Source organism: Daucus carota, chromosome 2 (genome assembly GCF_001625215.2).
Source record: "Daucus carota subsp. sativus chromosome 2, DH1 v3.0, whole genome shotgun sequence".
NCBI lineage: Eukaryota > Viridiplantae > Streptophyta > Magnoliopsida > Apiales > Apiaceae > Daucus > Daucus carota.
In genome coordinates, this window is record NC_030382.2 from 48,730,352 (window position 1) to 48,748,082 (window position 17,731).

General features: G+C 33.2%; 2 protein-coding genes across 3 annotated transcripts; both read right to left on the bottom strand.

The window, feature by feature from the left end:
* Positions 1-307: 307 nt before the first annotated feature.
* On the bottom strand, positions 308-4,776 carry LOC108205779 (protein TIFY 7). Of its 2 annotated transcripts, none has more exons than XM_017375848.2 (7): positions 4,544-4,776; positions 2,924-2,967; positions 2,408-2,685; positions 2,035-2,125; positions 1,570-1,894; positions 880-937; positions 308-711 (listed from the first exon to the last, which is right to left on the bottom strand). In XM_017375848.2, the coding sequence occupies exons 1-7, from the start codon at positions 4,623-4,625 to the stop codon at positions 573-575; spliced, it is 1,017 nt and encodes a 338-aa protein (XP_017231337.1). In that variant the 5' UTR covers positions 4,626-4,776; the 3' UTR covers positions 308-572. The 2 variants fall into 2 exon arrangements, with proteins under 2 accessions (XP_017231337.1, XP_063943970.1); XM_064087900.1 differs by lacking the exon at positions 4,544-4,776 and adding an exon at positions 4,392-4,489.
* Positions 4,777-9,725: 4,949 nt separating this feature from the next.
* Positions 9,726-16,280, bottom strand: LOC108205873 (plant UBX domain-containing protein 2). Its single transcript, XM_017375989.2, has 3 exons — positions 15,249-16,280; positions 12,662-12,940; positions 9,726-10,241 (listed from the first exon to the last, which is right to left on the bottom strand). The coding sequence occupies exons 1-3, from the start codon at positions 16,143-16,145 to the stop codon at positions 9,984-9,986; spliced, it is 1,434 nt and encodes a 477-aa protein (XP_017231478.1). The 5' UTR covers positions 16,146-16,280; the 3' UTR covers positions 9,726-9,983.
* Between the last annotated feature and the right edge of the window lie 1,451 nt (positions 16,281-17,731).

The following is a 17,731-nucleotide window of genomic DNA, read 5'->3' on the forward strand; positions in this document are numbered from 1 at the left end:
TGTTAATAATATCAGTACATTAATTGCTATTTATTTAATATAATTTTAGTTGTACGAACAAAATAATGTGTTATTTAATTATAACTTCTAAATTGGTTCAAATCCTAGTATTTCATTGTTAGAGATGCACTTTTTGTGCAGCACTTGTGCAACTTTTGTGTATTATTCCTGTACATTCACCATGTACTTTGTACAGGTGAAACTACTTAAACACCATTTTCCATACATGCTTTTCCGCCTCTCAACTGTTCTTGTTATTTCATTATAACCTTCGATAATTTTATTAAATACCAGTACATATGGTTAATGAATCACTGAAGGAAACTAATTTAATGTGCGTCAAGAAATGCATATACATCAAATATGTCAATGCAGACTTCCAGATTTAAACATTACATAACAAGATTTGATGAACATCACTGGCTCACCATCTATGCGTTCAAGGCCGAAACTATGAGTTACATTAAGTAAAGATTAATTAATAAAATATAATCTAAGGACTTAGCAAAAGCCTTTTTACTAGCAGGGCTAAGTACATATACAAGTAGGTTTCTCTTTCCCGTTGAGCCCGACTAGTTGCTACTACCCCTGCCATTAGAAACCTGAGCAGCAGCCAAACCTGAACTCTCAGAAGTGCGAACGTTGGACCCTGGAATGGTACTCTCTGTAGTTTTCTTGTTGAGAGTGTTATAAGGAGCTGAACTCATGGTCCTAAATGTCAAGCAATTGCAAGTCACTCGGTGAAATCATTAAAACTACTTATCTGTAATTATTTTCTGTACTTTTAAAAGACTAGCAATGGTGTGGGTGCAAGAGTTCAAGGATGAATAATGGGAGTGGAAGCAATATATTATATATATATATAGAGGAAGTTATTACCTTTCTTTGCGCTTCTCCAAAAATCGAGCCAAGGATGCTTTGCGCGCTTGTGGTACAGCTGCACAAAATACTTGAGATGTGAGTTTGACATGGCTGACCCAAGTCTTAAGTCTAAGATAGCAATCAACTCGGTCCGTTCTTTTGTAAGTTGTCTGATTATTTTTTTTGCACACTTTTAGGTGCTTTGACCACATAGTTAAAAAAATTACTTTTCTTTCGTGAATTAAAATATGTAAATAGTTTTATTCATGACAAAAATGAAGAATTATTTTAATTATCGGGTCAAAACACTTAAAAGTGTGCAGAGAAGTCATCACAACTTATTAAAGAAACAGACGCGGTATTTATCATATTTTCCAATGTACACATCAGTAAATTTGAAATTCGGAAGCCATCTAGCGAAAAATGGTGGAGAATATAAATGACTGCAAATATGATAGAGGAAACCGGCAAACAAATTAATGAAACATGCCATCATCAATCACTTGTCCTCCTAGCATGAATGATCTTGTTTCTCTATAGGCATGTTGAATAATTGCATGTCGACAAAACTTACTTTTTCCCCGCATTCATGATGAAGATAATGCATATGCAAACAGGTCCGATAAATTATGTAAATAATGGCAACAGGGAAAATCTACCAAACAAATGCTTTGTGCATGGGCTAGCAGCATTGCAGAATCTGAGTACCTGATTGCATCATGGTGGTGGCAGCAACATGTCCAACTGAGGTCCCTGTATTTGGAGCTTTGTTAAATGGTATGCTCGAACTTCCATTCACTTTAGTTGGTCCATCAATGTTAGTAGAACCACCAACAGACTTCCTTGTAGGATGTGAAGAAACAGATATAGGGCTGGAGAGACCAGAGCCTGGTGGCATATTCATGAGCTGGCCCCCAAAGCTAACATCCTCTGCCACAGGTATAGCGCTTGGTGCCAGAAGGTGATGTCGTCGTTGTGCAACATTATAAGCAGCAGAAGGTGCATTGCCAGCCAATAACATAATAGCCTGAGCCTGGATTAGATATCCACAGCAACAAATACACTAAGAAATCATCTCTTGGACAAGAGATAAAAAAATCCAATAGCTGAAAAAAACACACACACGCACAGGCAGAGACATATATATGCAGAGAGAGGGGGGGGGAGGAGAACCTTTTCAGGTGAGATATCATCGAAGACATTCACAGTACCATTATAAAAAATGGTCATCTGAGAAGGAGCCTTAGGAGTTTTTGGACCGAACCTGTATGAGTCAGAAGTGTCTTAGATAACATTACGATTCCCCTTAAATTAATCAAACAATTTATTCTAATTTTGTTTAGGACTTTTTAAAAAAAATACCCAAGTTGCAATTTTTTTCTTTCAAAAATACGGTGCAACCTAAAAAACAACTGCTTTCTCATATGCAACTTTGACAGTATTTTTGAAAATAAATTTGAAAACATGGGTATTTTTGCAAATTTCCGTTTTGTTCATCAACAATCTTTTTTATTTACAAAGAAATACTAAATAAGATAATCCTCACCACTGTTCTTTTTGTGCTGCCTGAGAAGCAAAGGAAGGATGTGAGTTAGGGGCAGTAATTGGAACCCCTCCGAGATTAAATGGCTTTGTGGAAGCAGCAGTGAATTTCTGACCAGCACCAGCAAACTGTGTCTTAAAGAAAGAGCTGTTCATGGATAGTGAAATTCCTTGGTTCATACCTACGACCGCCTTTGCATCATGGGAAGGAAGATGCACCAGATGTGCATTCTGCTGAACGGGATAGTTTGTCATTGAAAAATAAGCTCCACCTTCTCTATTCTGATTAAATTTTCCCATAATGGTAAAAATATATCAGAGATGTGAAATTGATTAGCAACATCCTGAATAAAATTGAAAATAAAATACAAACAAATGACCTATGATTTAAGATATTATAAAAAAAAAAAAAACTATATGAAATCACAGCCACGGCTGCTACTAGCATGCGAATCATCATATTTTCACGTAGGCCATTACAGAAGCTAATATGCATACAATATAATGAATAGCATCACACCTGGTTTTCACCCGATTGGAACTTGTTGGGGGGGTTGAATGTATCTGTAGTCATAATAAAGAAGAAGTGAGAATGATGTTCAAATTCTATACTTGTGCATTGCTAAGAACTTTAAAAGACAAAATATGACTACTTGTCAATGGCCACTGAGCTTGTGGGCATCTAAAGTATACTACAAAATCCACGATGAATAAAAGGCTCAGCAAGAAAATGTAAAAATATTTAAGAAATGAGAAAAAAACATATAGAGAAATTTAATTTTTTTTTATTGAAACATAACAGACCAAGAACTAAATTCATATTACACCAGATCACGGTAATAGAGAAAGTGCATTGTTTGAAAAAACATGAATGCGACATGATTTTGATTCAAATCAAGTACCAAAGATTCAGTCAGCTTAAAATATTGGGTCATACATAATGCAGAAACTAAAAAGGAGTAGTAGTTTAGGAAAGGCGGATATGAGATACCTCTCATTGGTAGCAACTCGCATTTACTTCAAAATAACATAACAGTCTTTACAAAAATGCAGCGGGAGTAATGGTTCATATAGGTACTAATGCAACGGTTCGAATTATAAACATTTACCTATAGCAATTTAAGCACTAAAACAAGTGGAAGCTGTTATTAAGATAGTTTAGACAGTTGATAAGTACTTGGACAAAACTATATCAAATGCATTCATTCTTGTGCAAATATACAACCAGGTAAAATCAACCAGAGAAGATTCTTCTCTCAGAATATCTTTTATTTACATTTTATACAATCAGGCATCAGCACATCCTCTGATTCGCTAGTTCTATATGCACTACTGCCCAATCCACTCTTTATGCTCCATAATTTCTAGTAATTAAACAAAATTCCGAGGCATAAAGGGCAACAGCAATTAAAGAGAACAGAAAATCAGCTGCAGGGAGGACGCTTGATGCCAAAATGGTTTAAGACTATTAAAGAAGACAAGCCAGTACTCCTGGTTGTCCCATAAGGAAAGCTCATAAATTTCAATTGCAGCCTATGCAATTTGATTAATGACACTACAAAGTAGTTGGAAGACTTGAGAACAACCTATGCAAAATTATCACGAACTAGCCCAATACTTGAATCAACCAAGTAAACCCGAATTATCTTTGCAACATACAGCACCAGATTCATCCTCTTGATTTCCAACTTCATAGTAGTAGTAACTTATTTTACTTCGCCCAAATAAACAGACCCCTTCAATCTCTTACAGAAAATCTTCCTTTTTGATGATATGATCAAAAATGCCCCATGATTATGCATCATTTACTTTTTCCCATGTTAATTATTGTAGACATACAAACTAAGAAAATTTCTAAAATATAAACAAAATCCACGATAACCATTAGTTGTAATTAGCTTTTAAAGCACAAGATTCAAAGCTAAGAATCAACATATGATTAATTTCAAGTAAGAACAAAGCTGATAACAAAACACGATACATCATACCAATACCACCAGTAAACATAAACCCAAGCAAAGAGCAATTGCAATACAACATCATGAACTGAAATCTGAACTCTTTTTAATAACAGAGAAATTCAACAAAAGGGTGGACCCATGCATGAATTAATACAGTAAAATTTTAATAAAAAATATACCTAAAGAGTCTTTGCATCCTTCCTCTTCTTTGATCACAATCACAGATTCCTTTGAATTCAATCCCATAAAATCTCTCTCCATCTCAAAACTTTCAAGAACTTAAAGCAAAAGTTATAATATGTTGCTAGAGAGAGAGAGAGAGACTATGACATGCCAAATTGCTTTAAACTGCAAGCAAAAGAGAAAGGGGGGAGATATGAAGGTGATATATTATTATATTCTTTGTGTTTTTGATATGTTGGGAATATAGTACAAAGCCTTGTGTGGGAAAAACTGGTTACCGGCTTGACAGGTAACACAAGCACGTGCTCCCAAATCTAGTAGAGTTGTCACCCACACACTTGAGAAAGCTGGTACATATGTTTTTATTGGACGTGGTGTTTGCTCCATTGCATGTCTATCTTCTCAGGAGTTAACACGTGTGTGAATACATGCAAAGCAGTAGAGTTCATGTGACTTTTGTTTTGAGCACATTCATGTGAATCAAATTCACATTTCTCGTGTCTTCACTCTTCATTCGTACTTTCATAGACATTACTACAATTTGTATAATATTTTTGTTAATTAGATTACTTGTCTTCATCGCAACCTATAGCATAGCATTTTTTATATAGGTTTTTTTAATAAAAATATACGTATCAGTTTTTGAAATCATGTAATATATAAATCCAACATATTTTTCTCTATTTCTAATTAGAAATTTCTCGCCCATTGATGAGTTTTCCTAATTTTTTTAATATGACGCGGTTTAACTATCAATTTGCAGCATATATACTATATTTCGACGCGGTTTAAAAAATATTTTATTCAGTTTTTTATTTTAAAAAGATTCCTTAAGATAAAAAAAATTATTTTTGAATTTTATTATCACATTTTAAATATTAAAATTTATATTAACATTTATCTATATTATATATAAATGTGAAAACAAGTTATTATAAAAAAAAATCATATCATGATATGAAATTTGAAATTAACCAAATAAATTGAAAGTTAAAAGTTCTAATAATACAAATATGATAAAATAATATATATGATGTTTCACATTGTCATTGGAATCCTTTGACCGGGATTATGTAGGAGAACTGCACATATTCATATTTATGCATTATATTTTAAAATTATATTTGAACACACAACTCTATGATATATCATTTTTTAAAATTATATTTGAACACACAACTCTATGATATATCATTTTTCTAAATACATTACTTCTAATTATATCCGAGTTTTCGACAAATAGATAGCCGGTTGAGAAATGGAAATAAGGCTGAAGATCCGGGTTTTATAAACCTTATCCCTTCCTGCAAAATTTCTTGAATTGATTTCGTTCATCATGATCGAACGGGACGTGACCAGGGGGATATCCGTCCAATGGAAGAGGCAAAATACCAAAAATTGAATTAATTAAATATATCTTAAAAGTTCAGCTATACATATATACCATAGTAATTTCCACTAATAAACCTGTAAATTCTCAGCTTTAAATAAAAGAGCTCCATTTTTTCAAGCTTATTTTAAGTCTGTCGCCAGATTTATTTGCAATTTTTATTACCATCACTTAAAAGAAAACTCGACACCAAAGCATCGACAAGGAGTTGACATTCGTCTAGAAAATTAGGTGCGCTTCGGTAGTTGAGTGGTTGTTCAGTAACATGATTGATGCAATACAAAATACTCCTCCAAGTCTACATGCACGTTAAAGAAATGCAAAATGATGTGAAAAATACACATATCGATAAATGCATGCGTATTTTATAATCTAATCAACCAAGAGATTGGAGGTTTTAAATTCAAAACTAAATTCAAAAACAGGGGCGATGGCTTTATTATGTTATGTGATTGAAAAAAAACTCGAAAATATACTCATCGCCGTTCGCCATCATTCATTTTTCTGGCATTTCTTTTTTCGGCCACTGTTGAATGCAATCAAACGTGCGGTGGTCCACTCTTAATCGAGATCTAATGCACAAAGGTCAAGATCGTGAGTACTGAGTAGGGTCGCCAAGGAACGCATGTACGAGTCGGATTTGAGTAGAGTTATTTTCTACAAATTGATCGATTTAAAGCTAATACCAAAAATCAAGATTCGTAACTGATAAATAAAAATTAAATTAAATTTTAAATTATAAAATTGTATTCTCAACATAATAATGTTATTTTATATTTAATCTTGATTAATTAATAATTTTAATTAATTAATAAATTTAATGATCTCATTAATTCCCGATCAATCTAATTAATCTCCGATTAATCCATTAATCATTCTAGTTATTTTTACAAATTATCTTAAGTATATCTGTTCTACGAAACTCTCGGGATGAGCGAAGGTCGAACCCAGGACCTAAAACGATAGAAGATAAATTGTTTACCATTATTTTCTTTAACCTAGTTATATAGCCGATTATAATTCATCTGACCAATTTTCTTCTTCTTCAAATTAGTGAAATTCGCTTTAAATTTGTTCAAAGACAGAACTTTACCTGCATATGAAGAGTGAGAATTCCTGTTCGATCCGTGACGCTAACAGTAATGCAGATTACAATGTGAAATAGTTCCCAGCTACCGGGGGTCGATATTAATCAATTTTTTTCTTTTCGAAACTAAAGGTCAATTTGCGCTGATTCGCGATGAATATAAATTTTATCGTTTCTTAATAAGAACCCGTGTCTCCATTTGATTTGGATTAACGTTGTAGTGGCAGTTGATGAATTATTTGACTCTCAAGATAAAGGTTTCTGTTTACTAGAATGTTCATCGAAAAATAGTCCTCACAGATTCAAGTCTCCCATTTCCGTAAAAAATTAATACTTATATGCCTAGAAGTGGTCCACTCCCGTCCTGCAAATATTTATCAAGAGAGTCTAGAACGATTGGTAAAGTCTCTGTTGGTGTGCTAAGCTTTTATTAGAGGAACATGCATTATTCCACATTTAACCACCAGGACTAAGGCAAAGAGATATCTCAACTATCAAACAATTACTATGTTGGTTATCATCAAGAAAGCTTATGCCACAGCCACTCCACAAACTTGAGATTCATTATTCAAGTTACCATCTAACCTTCCTTAAAAATTTGCTTATATCTTGATGCCATGCATTTTTGTGACCTCTCTATCAATATACTTATATAAAGGAGAAGCGAGGGGCGTGTAGGTGGCGCCTCTCACATCGCTCCGTTCTATTTTTCTAATTTTTTGGAATTTTTGGATGAAAAATACCAAAAATTAGAACTACTTTTTTTAGTTTCGGATATATTAGAAGTAAGTTTCAGAATCTGATTTTGTTTCAGATTATTTATGGAATATAGTAGCTTGAAAGTTTTAATTTGATTTTGTTTCTATATAATCTGATTTTGTTTCAGATTATTTATGAAATATAGTAGCTTGAAAGTTTTAATTTGATTTTGTTTATATATAAAGGAGGAGCGAGGGGCGTGTAGGTGGCGCCTCTCACATCGCTCCATTTTATTTTTCTAATTTTCTAATTTTCTGAAATTTTCAGATGAAAAATATCAAAAATTAGAACTGGCTTTTTTAGTTTCGGATATATTAGAAGCAAGTTTCAGAATCTGATTTTGTTTCAGATTATTTATGGAATATAGCAGCTTGAAAATTTTAATCTGATTTTGTTTCAGATTATTTTATTATGGGAAAGAGTAGCACACAAGTCTCCCTGCACCTATAAATACCTCTATAGGTTGTAGGGTTTTGGATCATCTTAATACAACCTTCTCTCTCAGTATCATCACAACCCTAACTCACTCTGGTGATAGTTCTATTGCTAGATTTCTAACTCGGTGTTGCCGTTCTTCTGGTGAAGGCTGTTTATACAGTATTAAAAAAAAATAAAGGTTGTTGCAAGCAAAAGTAGTTATAGACCGCTATGTGGGAGTCGACAAATCCAAACACGGGAGAAGAATATAGTCTTGACATGATATTGATGGATGATATCAATAAATTAACTATTAGTGATGTATGTTTGTTGGTTATTCTTTTATAAAATTTGTTTTGTTTATCGGACATGTTTTTTGTTGTTAAATTTTATATGATTTACTTTGCACATAAGAAAATATTATTCATACAGTATCTGTTTGCTCCGTTCAAACAACTTTTAAGTGAAGATTGTTCATACAATATTAAAAAATAAAGGTTGTTGCAAGTAAGGGTAGTTATATACTGCTATCGCACGGATTTAAGTTAAATATTTGTGTGCACAATCAATCCAAAAAAATTGGAGTAAGGTGACAATGTAAGAACATGATTACTTTTCAAAAAAAAAAAACACAAATAAAATTAAGATTTGTCGTGCTTTAAATTATTAATTACGCGTAGAAATTTATTTTCATATTTTCAATATGAATTATAGTCTAATTTTGTAATTTTATATATTAGTATTGGCATTACATCAATATTTTTATAATATAAAATTTAATTTATCCTACAAATATCAATTTTTAATCATTAATATATTTTTTATACACAGCCACAAAATTATTGCATTCTACAAATATTAATATTAGATCGTTAATATAATTTTTATAGGCCGCCGCAACGCGCGGCTTCTCAGCTAGTTCTTTTACAACAAAAACCACCTTGCTTTCCACTCTGTAGGAGCGAAGCCGCCGTGTTAAGACACTAATGGTTCAGTCAACATTGGGTAGTGTACCTCGTCAATACAATAAACAAGTGTGGGTCGCATTGTTGATACTTTACATGTGTTTTTTTTATGCTACATGTGAAGCTTGTTTTCATCTGAATAAGATAGATTAGAACGCATGTGACATGCTTAGAATGCGTTAATAAAGAATCATCACTGACAACTTAGACATGCTTAGAATGCGTTAATAAAGTACTATGAATTCCTGCTTTTCAAAAGAAAACAGAAGAAGAAACTACTCCATTCACTTCTGGTTTCAACATGCACAGTAAATTGCTATTTAAAAACGAGAGCGTTGTGTCAGGCAGATCAGAGTCTCAGGAGAACGGTAAATATTAATAGAACTGAGATGACCAGTGACTCGTGTGGAATAATATAACTACATGAAATTCCCGGAAACCTGAATAACAGAAAGGCTCATGCTATAAGTCTACAACTGATCCTGAAAGATTTGTATAAATTTCAGGTAATAAATTGTAATCTAAATTAGCAAAAAAAAAAAAAAAAATTTGGAAGCAAATCTCCTAATATCCCCGGGTATAAAATATTATAAAAAAAGTACCATTTACATGTTTTCTGTATTAAAAATGCAAAGATTACATCCATCTAACTGCAGCTTCGGCTTAGATTTTGCAGGAATATTCCCTATATCTAACCCAGTTGCAAAATAAGAGAGGATGAAATTTACTGTAGTTTCCAATCTGGCTGGGAACCAATAGAAACCTGTAAAAAAAAAACCTCCTTCCGTTTATACAATAAATTCTAGCAAACAAGGACCTTACAAGGGAGGGACCGCAGAGTCAGGTATAAGGGGTTCCATGATTTCCAGAAGTTCATTGCAGAGACCCGTGAATACAATGGAATCTGTTTCAATAGGTCTAAACTTGATAAGGGCTGCAGGAACCAAATCCTCCTCTTCAAGAGTAATGGCTTTCTTTCCTGCTGGAGGAAAATGCGGAATCACTCTCCGTTTGACAAGAACAGGATCTAATAGCTCAAATTCCAGGCTGGGCTCTTTGAGTGCTGAGCTCACAAACTGAATACAAGAACAAACCAGAAGAAAATTTCAGAATTTTAGAGTAACTTGCTGCAGAGTACAAACTGAACAGGTTCTCATGACTTGCCTGGTTAAAACTAGTTAATATATACAAAAAGTAGATTTCCAGAACTTCAAAGAAAACAACCAAATTCTCATTATAGCAATATGAAATATATGTATTATACACATAAATTAATCATTAAGAAGGTAACTGATTTAGAAACTATGTCCAGGTCCTTAATATGGATTAGTGCCCCTGTACTAAATTTACCCCAATCACATAAAAGAACATAGTTTAAGGTAGCGTTTCTTACTAGATTTACCATTACCACCAAGCTGACTTGGTATAATTACATTCAGATTTATACCTATATGAACCATGTTAACTAGGATCAAACAAAATAATTCGATGCATATGACAGTATGGTTAAATATATGTAACACTCTTTTAATCCATCCTCATTTTTTGTTCTATAGTGATTGCTTTGCAAAAACCTATATATATTATAAATCATCACAATCCAGGCATAAGAGCAACTCCAATGAGGTTGGCTAAAATAGTTGGTGAAAATATATAAACTACTGATTATGTAAAATTTGCTGAACATCTAATGCGTTGTGTTTTGATAGTACCGGATATATTATATTGATTGACTATATTTTAAAAATAGTATCTTATTATTATTTTAAGATGTAAAAAGAATATATCATTTTAACATCGTAACAGATGATGTGGAATCTTCTTGCACGTGTCTAGAGCTTCGACAAATATAGTTGACATCGGGAGGTTGGCTAAAATCGTAGACAAGGGGAATGCCCTGTTGGAGTTGAGATTTTTTACATAATATTTACAATTTTTATTCATAGTATTCTTTAGCTACGGGTTTTGTATGGTTGGAGATGCTCTAAGGCAACATCAGTTTATTGATGGGATATTTTGTGTTTCAAAAGATGCCAAATGATAGACAACATAACTACTCTCCTTGTGCGGTTGTTGGTCTAGGGTTCAACAGCTGTCAACTACGATTATAAAAAGAAAAAACTTAATAATTTTTAAAAAGTATAAGAGAACTGATTATTACCCTCTACTAATACAGCAAGTTCTATGGTTAAATACTTGGCAGTAACATGATATTTATATATTAGTATATAGAAGCATATCTACAGTATAATATATTTTATAAAGAATGCTATATTTATTCTGTTTATACACAAGTTCAATAAAATATAAGGACAGAATTACAATACATATATAGATAGATATTTAATTTAAAGAAACATAAGAAACGTGCATCGCACAGTTTTATGAGCTTTAATATAACAAGTGACATAACATTAAAGACTGTATACAAGTAACTGACTACTAAAATAAAACTCTAAAACGGCGACAAGGGACACGGGATACGGGGATTCGCCAATTAGCAAAGAGTCCTGGATACGGGACACGGCAAAAAAAAAAAAGTAATATAAAATATATAATTTATATATGTTGAATATTAAACAACTTTGCACTTGAACTCATTGTCCCACTCGAATATTTATATAATCAAGTGATCTTTAGCAAATAGATATATAGAATGTACGTAAATATAGGCGTTTGTGTATATATATCAGATTGAGAGATGAAAAAACAGAGGGAGATAGCTAAACATTTATATACATATAGAATCTGTATACATATAAAAGACGCCTGGTATTAGGTTATAAACATTACTGGGCCTTTTTTAAGAGTTGGGCAGAGGTTTTGGTTGCATGTCAGCTGCATTTGCGTTCCGACACGCCACATGGCGTATCAGATACGTACTCAACCTTGTTGGTGCCGTGTCCCCGTATCAGCCGTGTCCGACACGCATACGGCAGCCTTTTTGCCGTGTCCGCGATTCCTAGGGTTAATATATTAAATAAGTCTAGTACTAAATACGATTAATATGAAATTCGTGGGGCTGTAGCCTCCCCTCATTCTGCATTGGGTCCTCCCACTTGTTGGGCCTTTAATGTGGTTCGTACAGATCTTGTAGCGTCATGAACAGAGGAGTCGATAGATTTTTACCATGACATATATATTCCAAAAGAAGAAAAAGGAAGTTAATACATCATGCGAGAAAGCCAAAAAAGATTTGCTCAAGTATTAGCTTCCACCATAAAGTTGCAACACATTTTAAAATATTCTTGCAGTCTTGGTAGATACGGTGCAGTCCTTGCAAAATTTCTTGTCTTTCTAGAATGGACAAAAGTAAATTCTAATCTAACTTCTTGTGAAAAATTCCAAAGTTACTAGACATTAACTCTGGGAACCAATTAGTTATTGTATGATCAAACAAATCTTATAACCAATTAACTTTTGTATCACACAGATTTGACAAAACTGAAGAATTCAAAAATATAAATCAAACAAGAAGATTCCTCAGTGAACTAACCTGATAAAGAGCCGTAGTAGGCTCCCTGGGAGAAAAGACCCCTTGAAGCACTACTCCATCAGGGAACTGTATTCTAATTACAGCTTTTGTGTACCTCTTCCTTGCAGCTTTTACTTGCTTTTCCTTGTACGATTTTGGAACCAGGAGCTGGGATTCAGCAATCTTTTTCCGTTTCATATCAGCTTCTCTTTTAATTTCTTCAGCCGTGAGCTTATAAAATGAATCTGGCAGCACTATCTTAGCTGCTATATTCTCAGAGACGGAAAAGAACACTCGTGTCTATTATGTTCAGAAAATAAAAATGATCAGAAGCAATTACACGAATGTTTTAAGAGATAGCAAATAACTTATGAAAACTCTTATATATGTATTTCAAATTTCAGAAACAGCTGTATATTTGCTTCTTTCTGTGGTTTCAAGACAATTTTGTAAACCTAGGAGGAAATGGTATATGAACTCTAATGTAGTAGCACAGTTTTTAAATGGTGATCAAAACCCAAGCTGTCAAGTCAGAAAACAAGAAATTAGAAAGACAATAATATTTTTGTTAATGCACAGCCAGAATTTGTTCACACCACTTTGTTAGTAGCTTCTGTTCTTATTTTTCAGTCATCCATAAACACTATCATAAGAGTTCATATCAAAGGTTAACCGGATATTGAAAACCAACCAAGACCCGAGAAGAAGTAATACAAAAATTAAAAAAAAAACACTAAATGTGTATTGCATAGGCTCCTCGAGTCCAGAGATGTACTACAACCTATATGATGCGGACATCTGATGTTGGAAACAAGACATGAACATCTGATGTTAAAAACAAGACATGAACATCTGATGTTAAAAACAAGACATGAACATCTGATGTTGGAAACAAGACATTAACATCTGATGTTGAAAGAAGACAAGGCGTCTTCCGTTAACGGCTTCTAGGGAAACTATGAGCAAATTAAACAGTGTCGAAGCATAACGGGTTACCAATCAGATATAACCAAAAGACAGAAGTGAGAAGTTCATTAATGGCTTCGCTTGTATGCAACCCCAAAACGGCAGATTATTAGTCCAGTTTAAGGTTTCTAAAGATCACATCACGCAGATTGTCCGAACACACAGTGAAATGGAAGTTTATATTGCAACTTGAACAAAACTTTCTACTAATGGCATCTTAGGGGGAGAAAAGACAGATGCATAAATGCAAGGGTAGAAATGATTTTAATCAAACATACCAGGAGGTCGAGGACCAATGGGCACTACTCAAATTATGCATGAAAGAAGAGAGCCTGACTTTCGTATACCTATTCTAGTCATTTGAGTATTTATTTTTTCTAAAATAATTATTCTGTTACTAGAATGACATATTTCTTCCACAAAGGCCTTGTCAAATTTGCAAACAAAAGCAATCCTTGCAAATAAGGAAAAATTCTTAGAAGGCCATAATGGTAATTGAAGAAGGAATGTTGAATTGAATAGAATACAAAGCAAGAAAGAGAAAACAAAAAATTATAGCTGATCCAAGAATGAAACCTATGAAAGGGCAAAAAACAAAAATACTTGCGACACCCATGTCAGAGAGAGAATACATAACCAATCATTCTCCTCGTCCAGTACTACATAGTTACTATGTCATTGTACAAATGTCAACGAGAAAATTCCATCGTCAAGGTTTCATACTCCGCTGTTCGTCAAAGTAATACCCACCAAGAAGTTCTACATGTTTTTAATCCATATGGGTGCTGGCAAATGGTAATTAGAATATTTCTCATTCTTACAAATTACAATGTTCTAGTTGTTCAAGTGTAATATAAATTCTTTGAGTTCTATTCACAACTCATGTAGTCATAAGTAACATTTTAAGGTTCTAAGCCGATCCAAAGTGTGATCTACTAATATATCAATGATGTGGTTCACAGCGGTCATGTCTATGGTCTAGCACTTAATCGTAAAATATTGGATTAGATTTTTCTTCCACAAGTACCTTATCGAAACATCTGGGCACATTTTTTAAAGATTGTATTGTTCCACCAAAATTATCTACACAGTTGTAAGAGTATGAAATAAAGGGTGAATCATCTCTTACTTTTAAGTAGAATAGTTTACCAAAGCTAGCGAAGGCAACCCATTTCCATTCTGACATTTTTAATGTATATAACATGTTTCCATATCATCACCATATCACACTATAAATACCATGTGTAATTAAGGTGTTTATAACGTTTTCATATTCTTTTTTATACACTACTAAAGGTTAACTCCACTACTCTCTCTCTTTCCTCATTTTGACCAAGTAAGACATGTATTGTTTTTGTTACAAAGTTCTGTTTATAAAAATAGAAACAAAAAACTATTTCTCGCAGAGTTCAACAAATGTTTTCTCAAAAAAAATTTAGAGAACAAGAAATGTCGTCTTTCTTGGAGCGACCCAAAGTAATATGATGCAAAGTTGGGGAGCACAACTCACCATAACAGTCAAAGTACATTCAAAGAAACGACAAAATAATTGCAAATTAAAACTTATAGGCTCAAGTCGTGACGATAAAGAAACACTAGTGCGCAAATTAAGGATATTAACAAAGTAGCCTAATAACGTTACCTGTCTGTCAACTTGCTTAAGCTCCACCGGTTCAACTGCCTTAACTGGAATATTGCTTTTAGATTCTTCCACAATTTGTGGACTCAATAAAGCTATCGCATTCTTTACAGCCGCGATCGTATCACCTGAAGGAGCTCCCATAATTGCCCACATTTCACCACCTTCCTCTTGCAACTCAAACCCTAAAAACTCCAACAACTCCACTCCTCCAACAACATCGGCTATAGCCTCCTTAATCTTCAAATTCCCCATCCGAATCTTCCTAAACTTAACATTCTCCGGTTCCTTAACTATATTACTCAACAACTTCCGTACAATCTCTACCGCTCCTTCATTAGGATTTCCAGACATATATGCACCAACACGCGTTTCCAGCTCACTCCGACTTTCCACCTTGGCTTCATCAGGCAGATTATCCGCCTCTACATTACTCAAACAACTCTCAATATGAACCGAAACTTCCTCCTCGGAAGTAAAACCACCTCCACAAACCGGACATTCAAACACATTATCCAAAGCATAACCGTTTTTATTCCGTTTACCAGTAGTAACTAACGACTCATACGGATCAAAACCGTCTTTCGGTTTCGGGTTCGGTTTCGACTCCAGCTCCAATTTACTTAACATCCGAGTCTCATCTCTAATCTTATCATCCGAATCATCAACCTTTTTAGCATTTGATTCTAATTTAGCGCGATCAATATTAATCTGAGGCTGCTGATCAGAGACATACCTTTGCGGAGGCACCGGACGGGTCGGGTTCGGGTCGGGAGGAGTTGAGGAAGATCCGCCGCCAAGAACACGGCCCTGGCCTTTGAATTTGCCGGAAGGAGAAGCAGCGAAAGGCTTGTTGACTTTTTTCATGAATCCCTTGAATTTGTCTTTGACTTCATCCATTCTTGTATGAATGGAAGCTCTTCAAGAGATTGTATGTATAGATTGGTGTTAGATACACAATATAACAGAACTCAACAGAAAGGTTGTGGGAAGGGTTTTGTTGTAATTGTAAGCTTTGTAATGCCAGACACAGTTGGTATGTTTTTTAAGCTTTGGAATCTATGTACTCTTTTTTTTTTGGTCTCGAGTCTTCTGACCAAGTTCACAATTTTCATGTGGGAGTAAATTAAACAATTTCAGAGTTTGAGACTAAGTTAAATTCTTTTAACATATTTTTATTATAAAATATTAAATGATGTATTATATTTATAAACATATTCACTAAAATTCGTATTTATGAAGAAACAGGATTATATATTGAAAACTTTACCATGGACTTTAATTCCGTCATTTTGGTTTTATTTAAAGTCAATTTTCTATTCTTACATTGGAATTTGAATTTACAGTTTTAAGTTAATTAAGTTAATAAGTAGCAAGACTTATTTTAAACTTATAACTTTAAAATATAATTTATACTCCCTCCGGGACACGGAGACCAATAAATTGTTGTGTAAGAAATGAGTAAAGTTAGATAAAAAGTGGCTATAGTGGTGGGACCCATTTATATTTAATAATAGATTTGAGATAGTGGAGTAAAGTAGTGGGTGTAATAGTGTTTATATTATTATAGAATGAAGATAGTGGAGGAAAGTAGGTGGTGTAATGATATTTTATATTATAAAAATTTACTACTTTTGGAATGTATACAATTGATGGGACGTCCCAAAAAGGAAACTGTATACAATTCACTGGGACGGAGGGAGTATTTATTAAATATTAATATCTATTTTTAAGATATAAGTAGGAGACAATATTATTATTTCCGAATAATATTTTCAAATAGTTTTAATCTATAAAATGACGAGTAGCGTTGTATAAAAAGTCGACAAGTAATTAAAAGAAGTTTGAGAATTCTAACTTTTGTTTCACGACTTCTACTTCTTTTTCAAACACTTTAATCACTTATAAGTCTTAACTTACTTATAACTACTATTTCACTTCTTTACTTTAAGCAATAAGCACTTATTTTAAAGTTATCCAAACAGTCCTAGTATACTTCAAAAAATATAGCTCAAACTTTTTTTTTTTTGAAATTAAAATATCGATTGTAAAAATAATATAATCGTGGTTGTGTTTTTTTGACGATTATAAAAATCAAAAATTGGGAATTAATCAAATGATCTATTAATCCAAGACTCACATGAAATTATTAGAGATTTTTTTAGCCAAATCATAATATAATCGGTAAATTGGTGATTTCTTTAAGAATTAATCCAAAATTTATTAATAATTCATAAATTTTTACATCACTATTTTTTTTATTTACTAAAATTAGTGTATATTCCATTTAAGTTAATAATACGGGAAGATTTTAAGGTATTAAATTATTAAATTATTACTATTATAAATGAATATCTTAAAGAGTCTGATAATCTATACTCCCTCTGTCTCATAATACTTTTCATGTTTCTCTTTATCACGCTTATCAACACATATTTTTTATCATTAATATCTCTAATTTCGTATTAGTATTAAGAGGAGTGTAT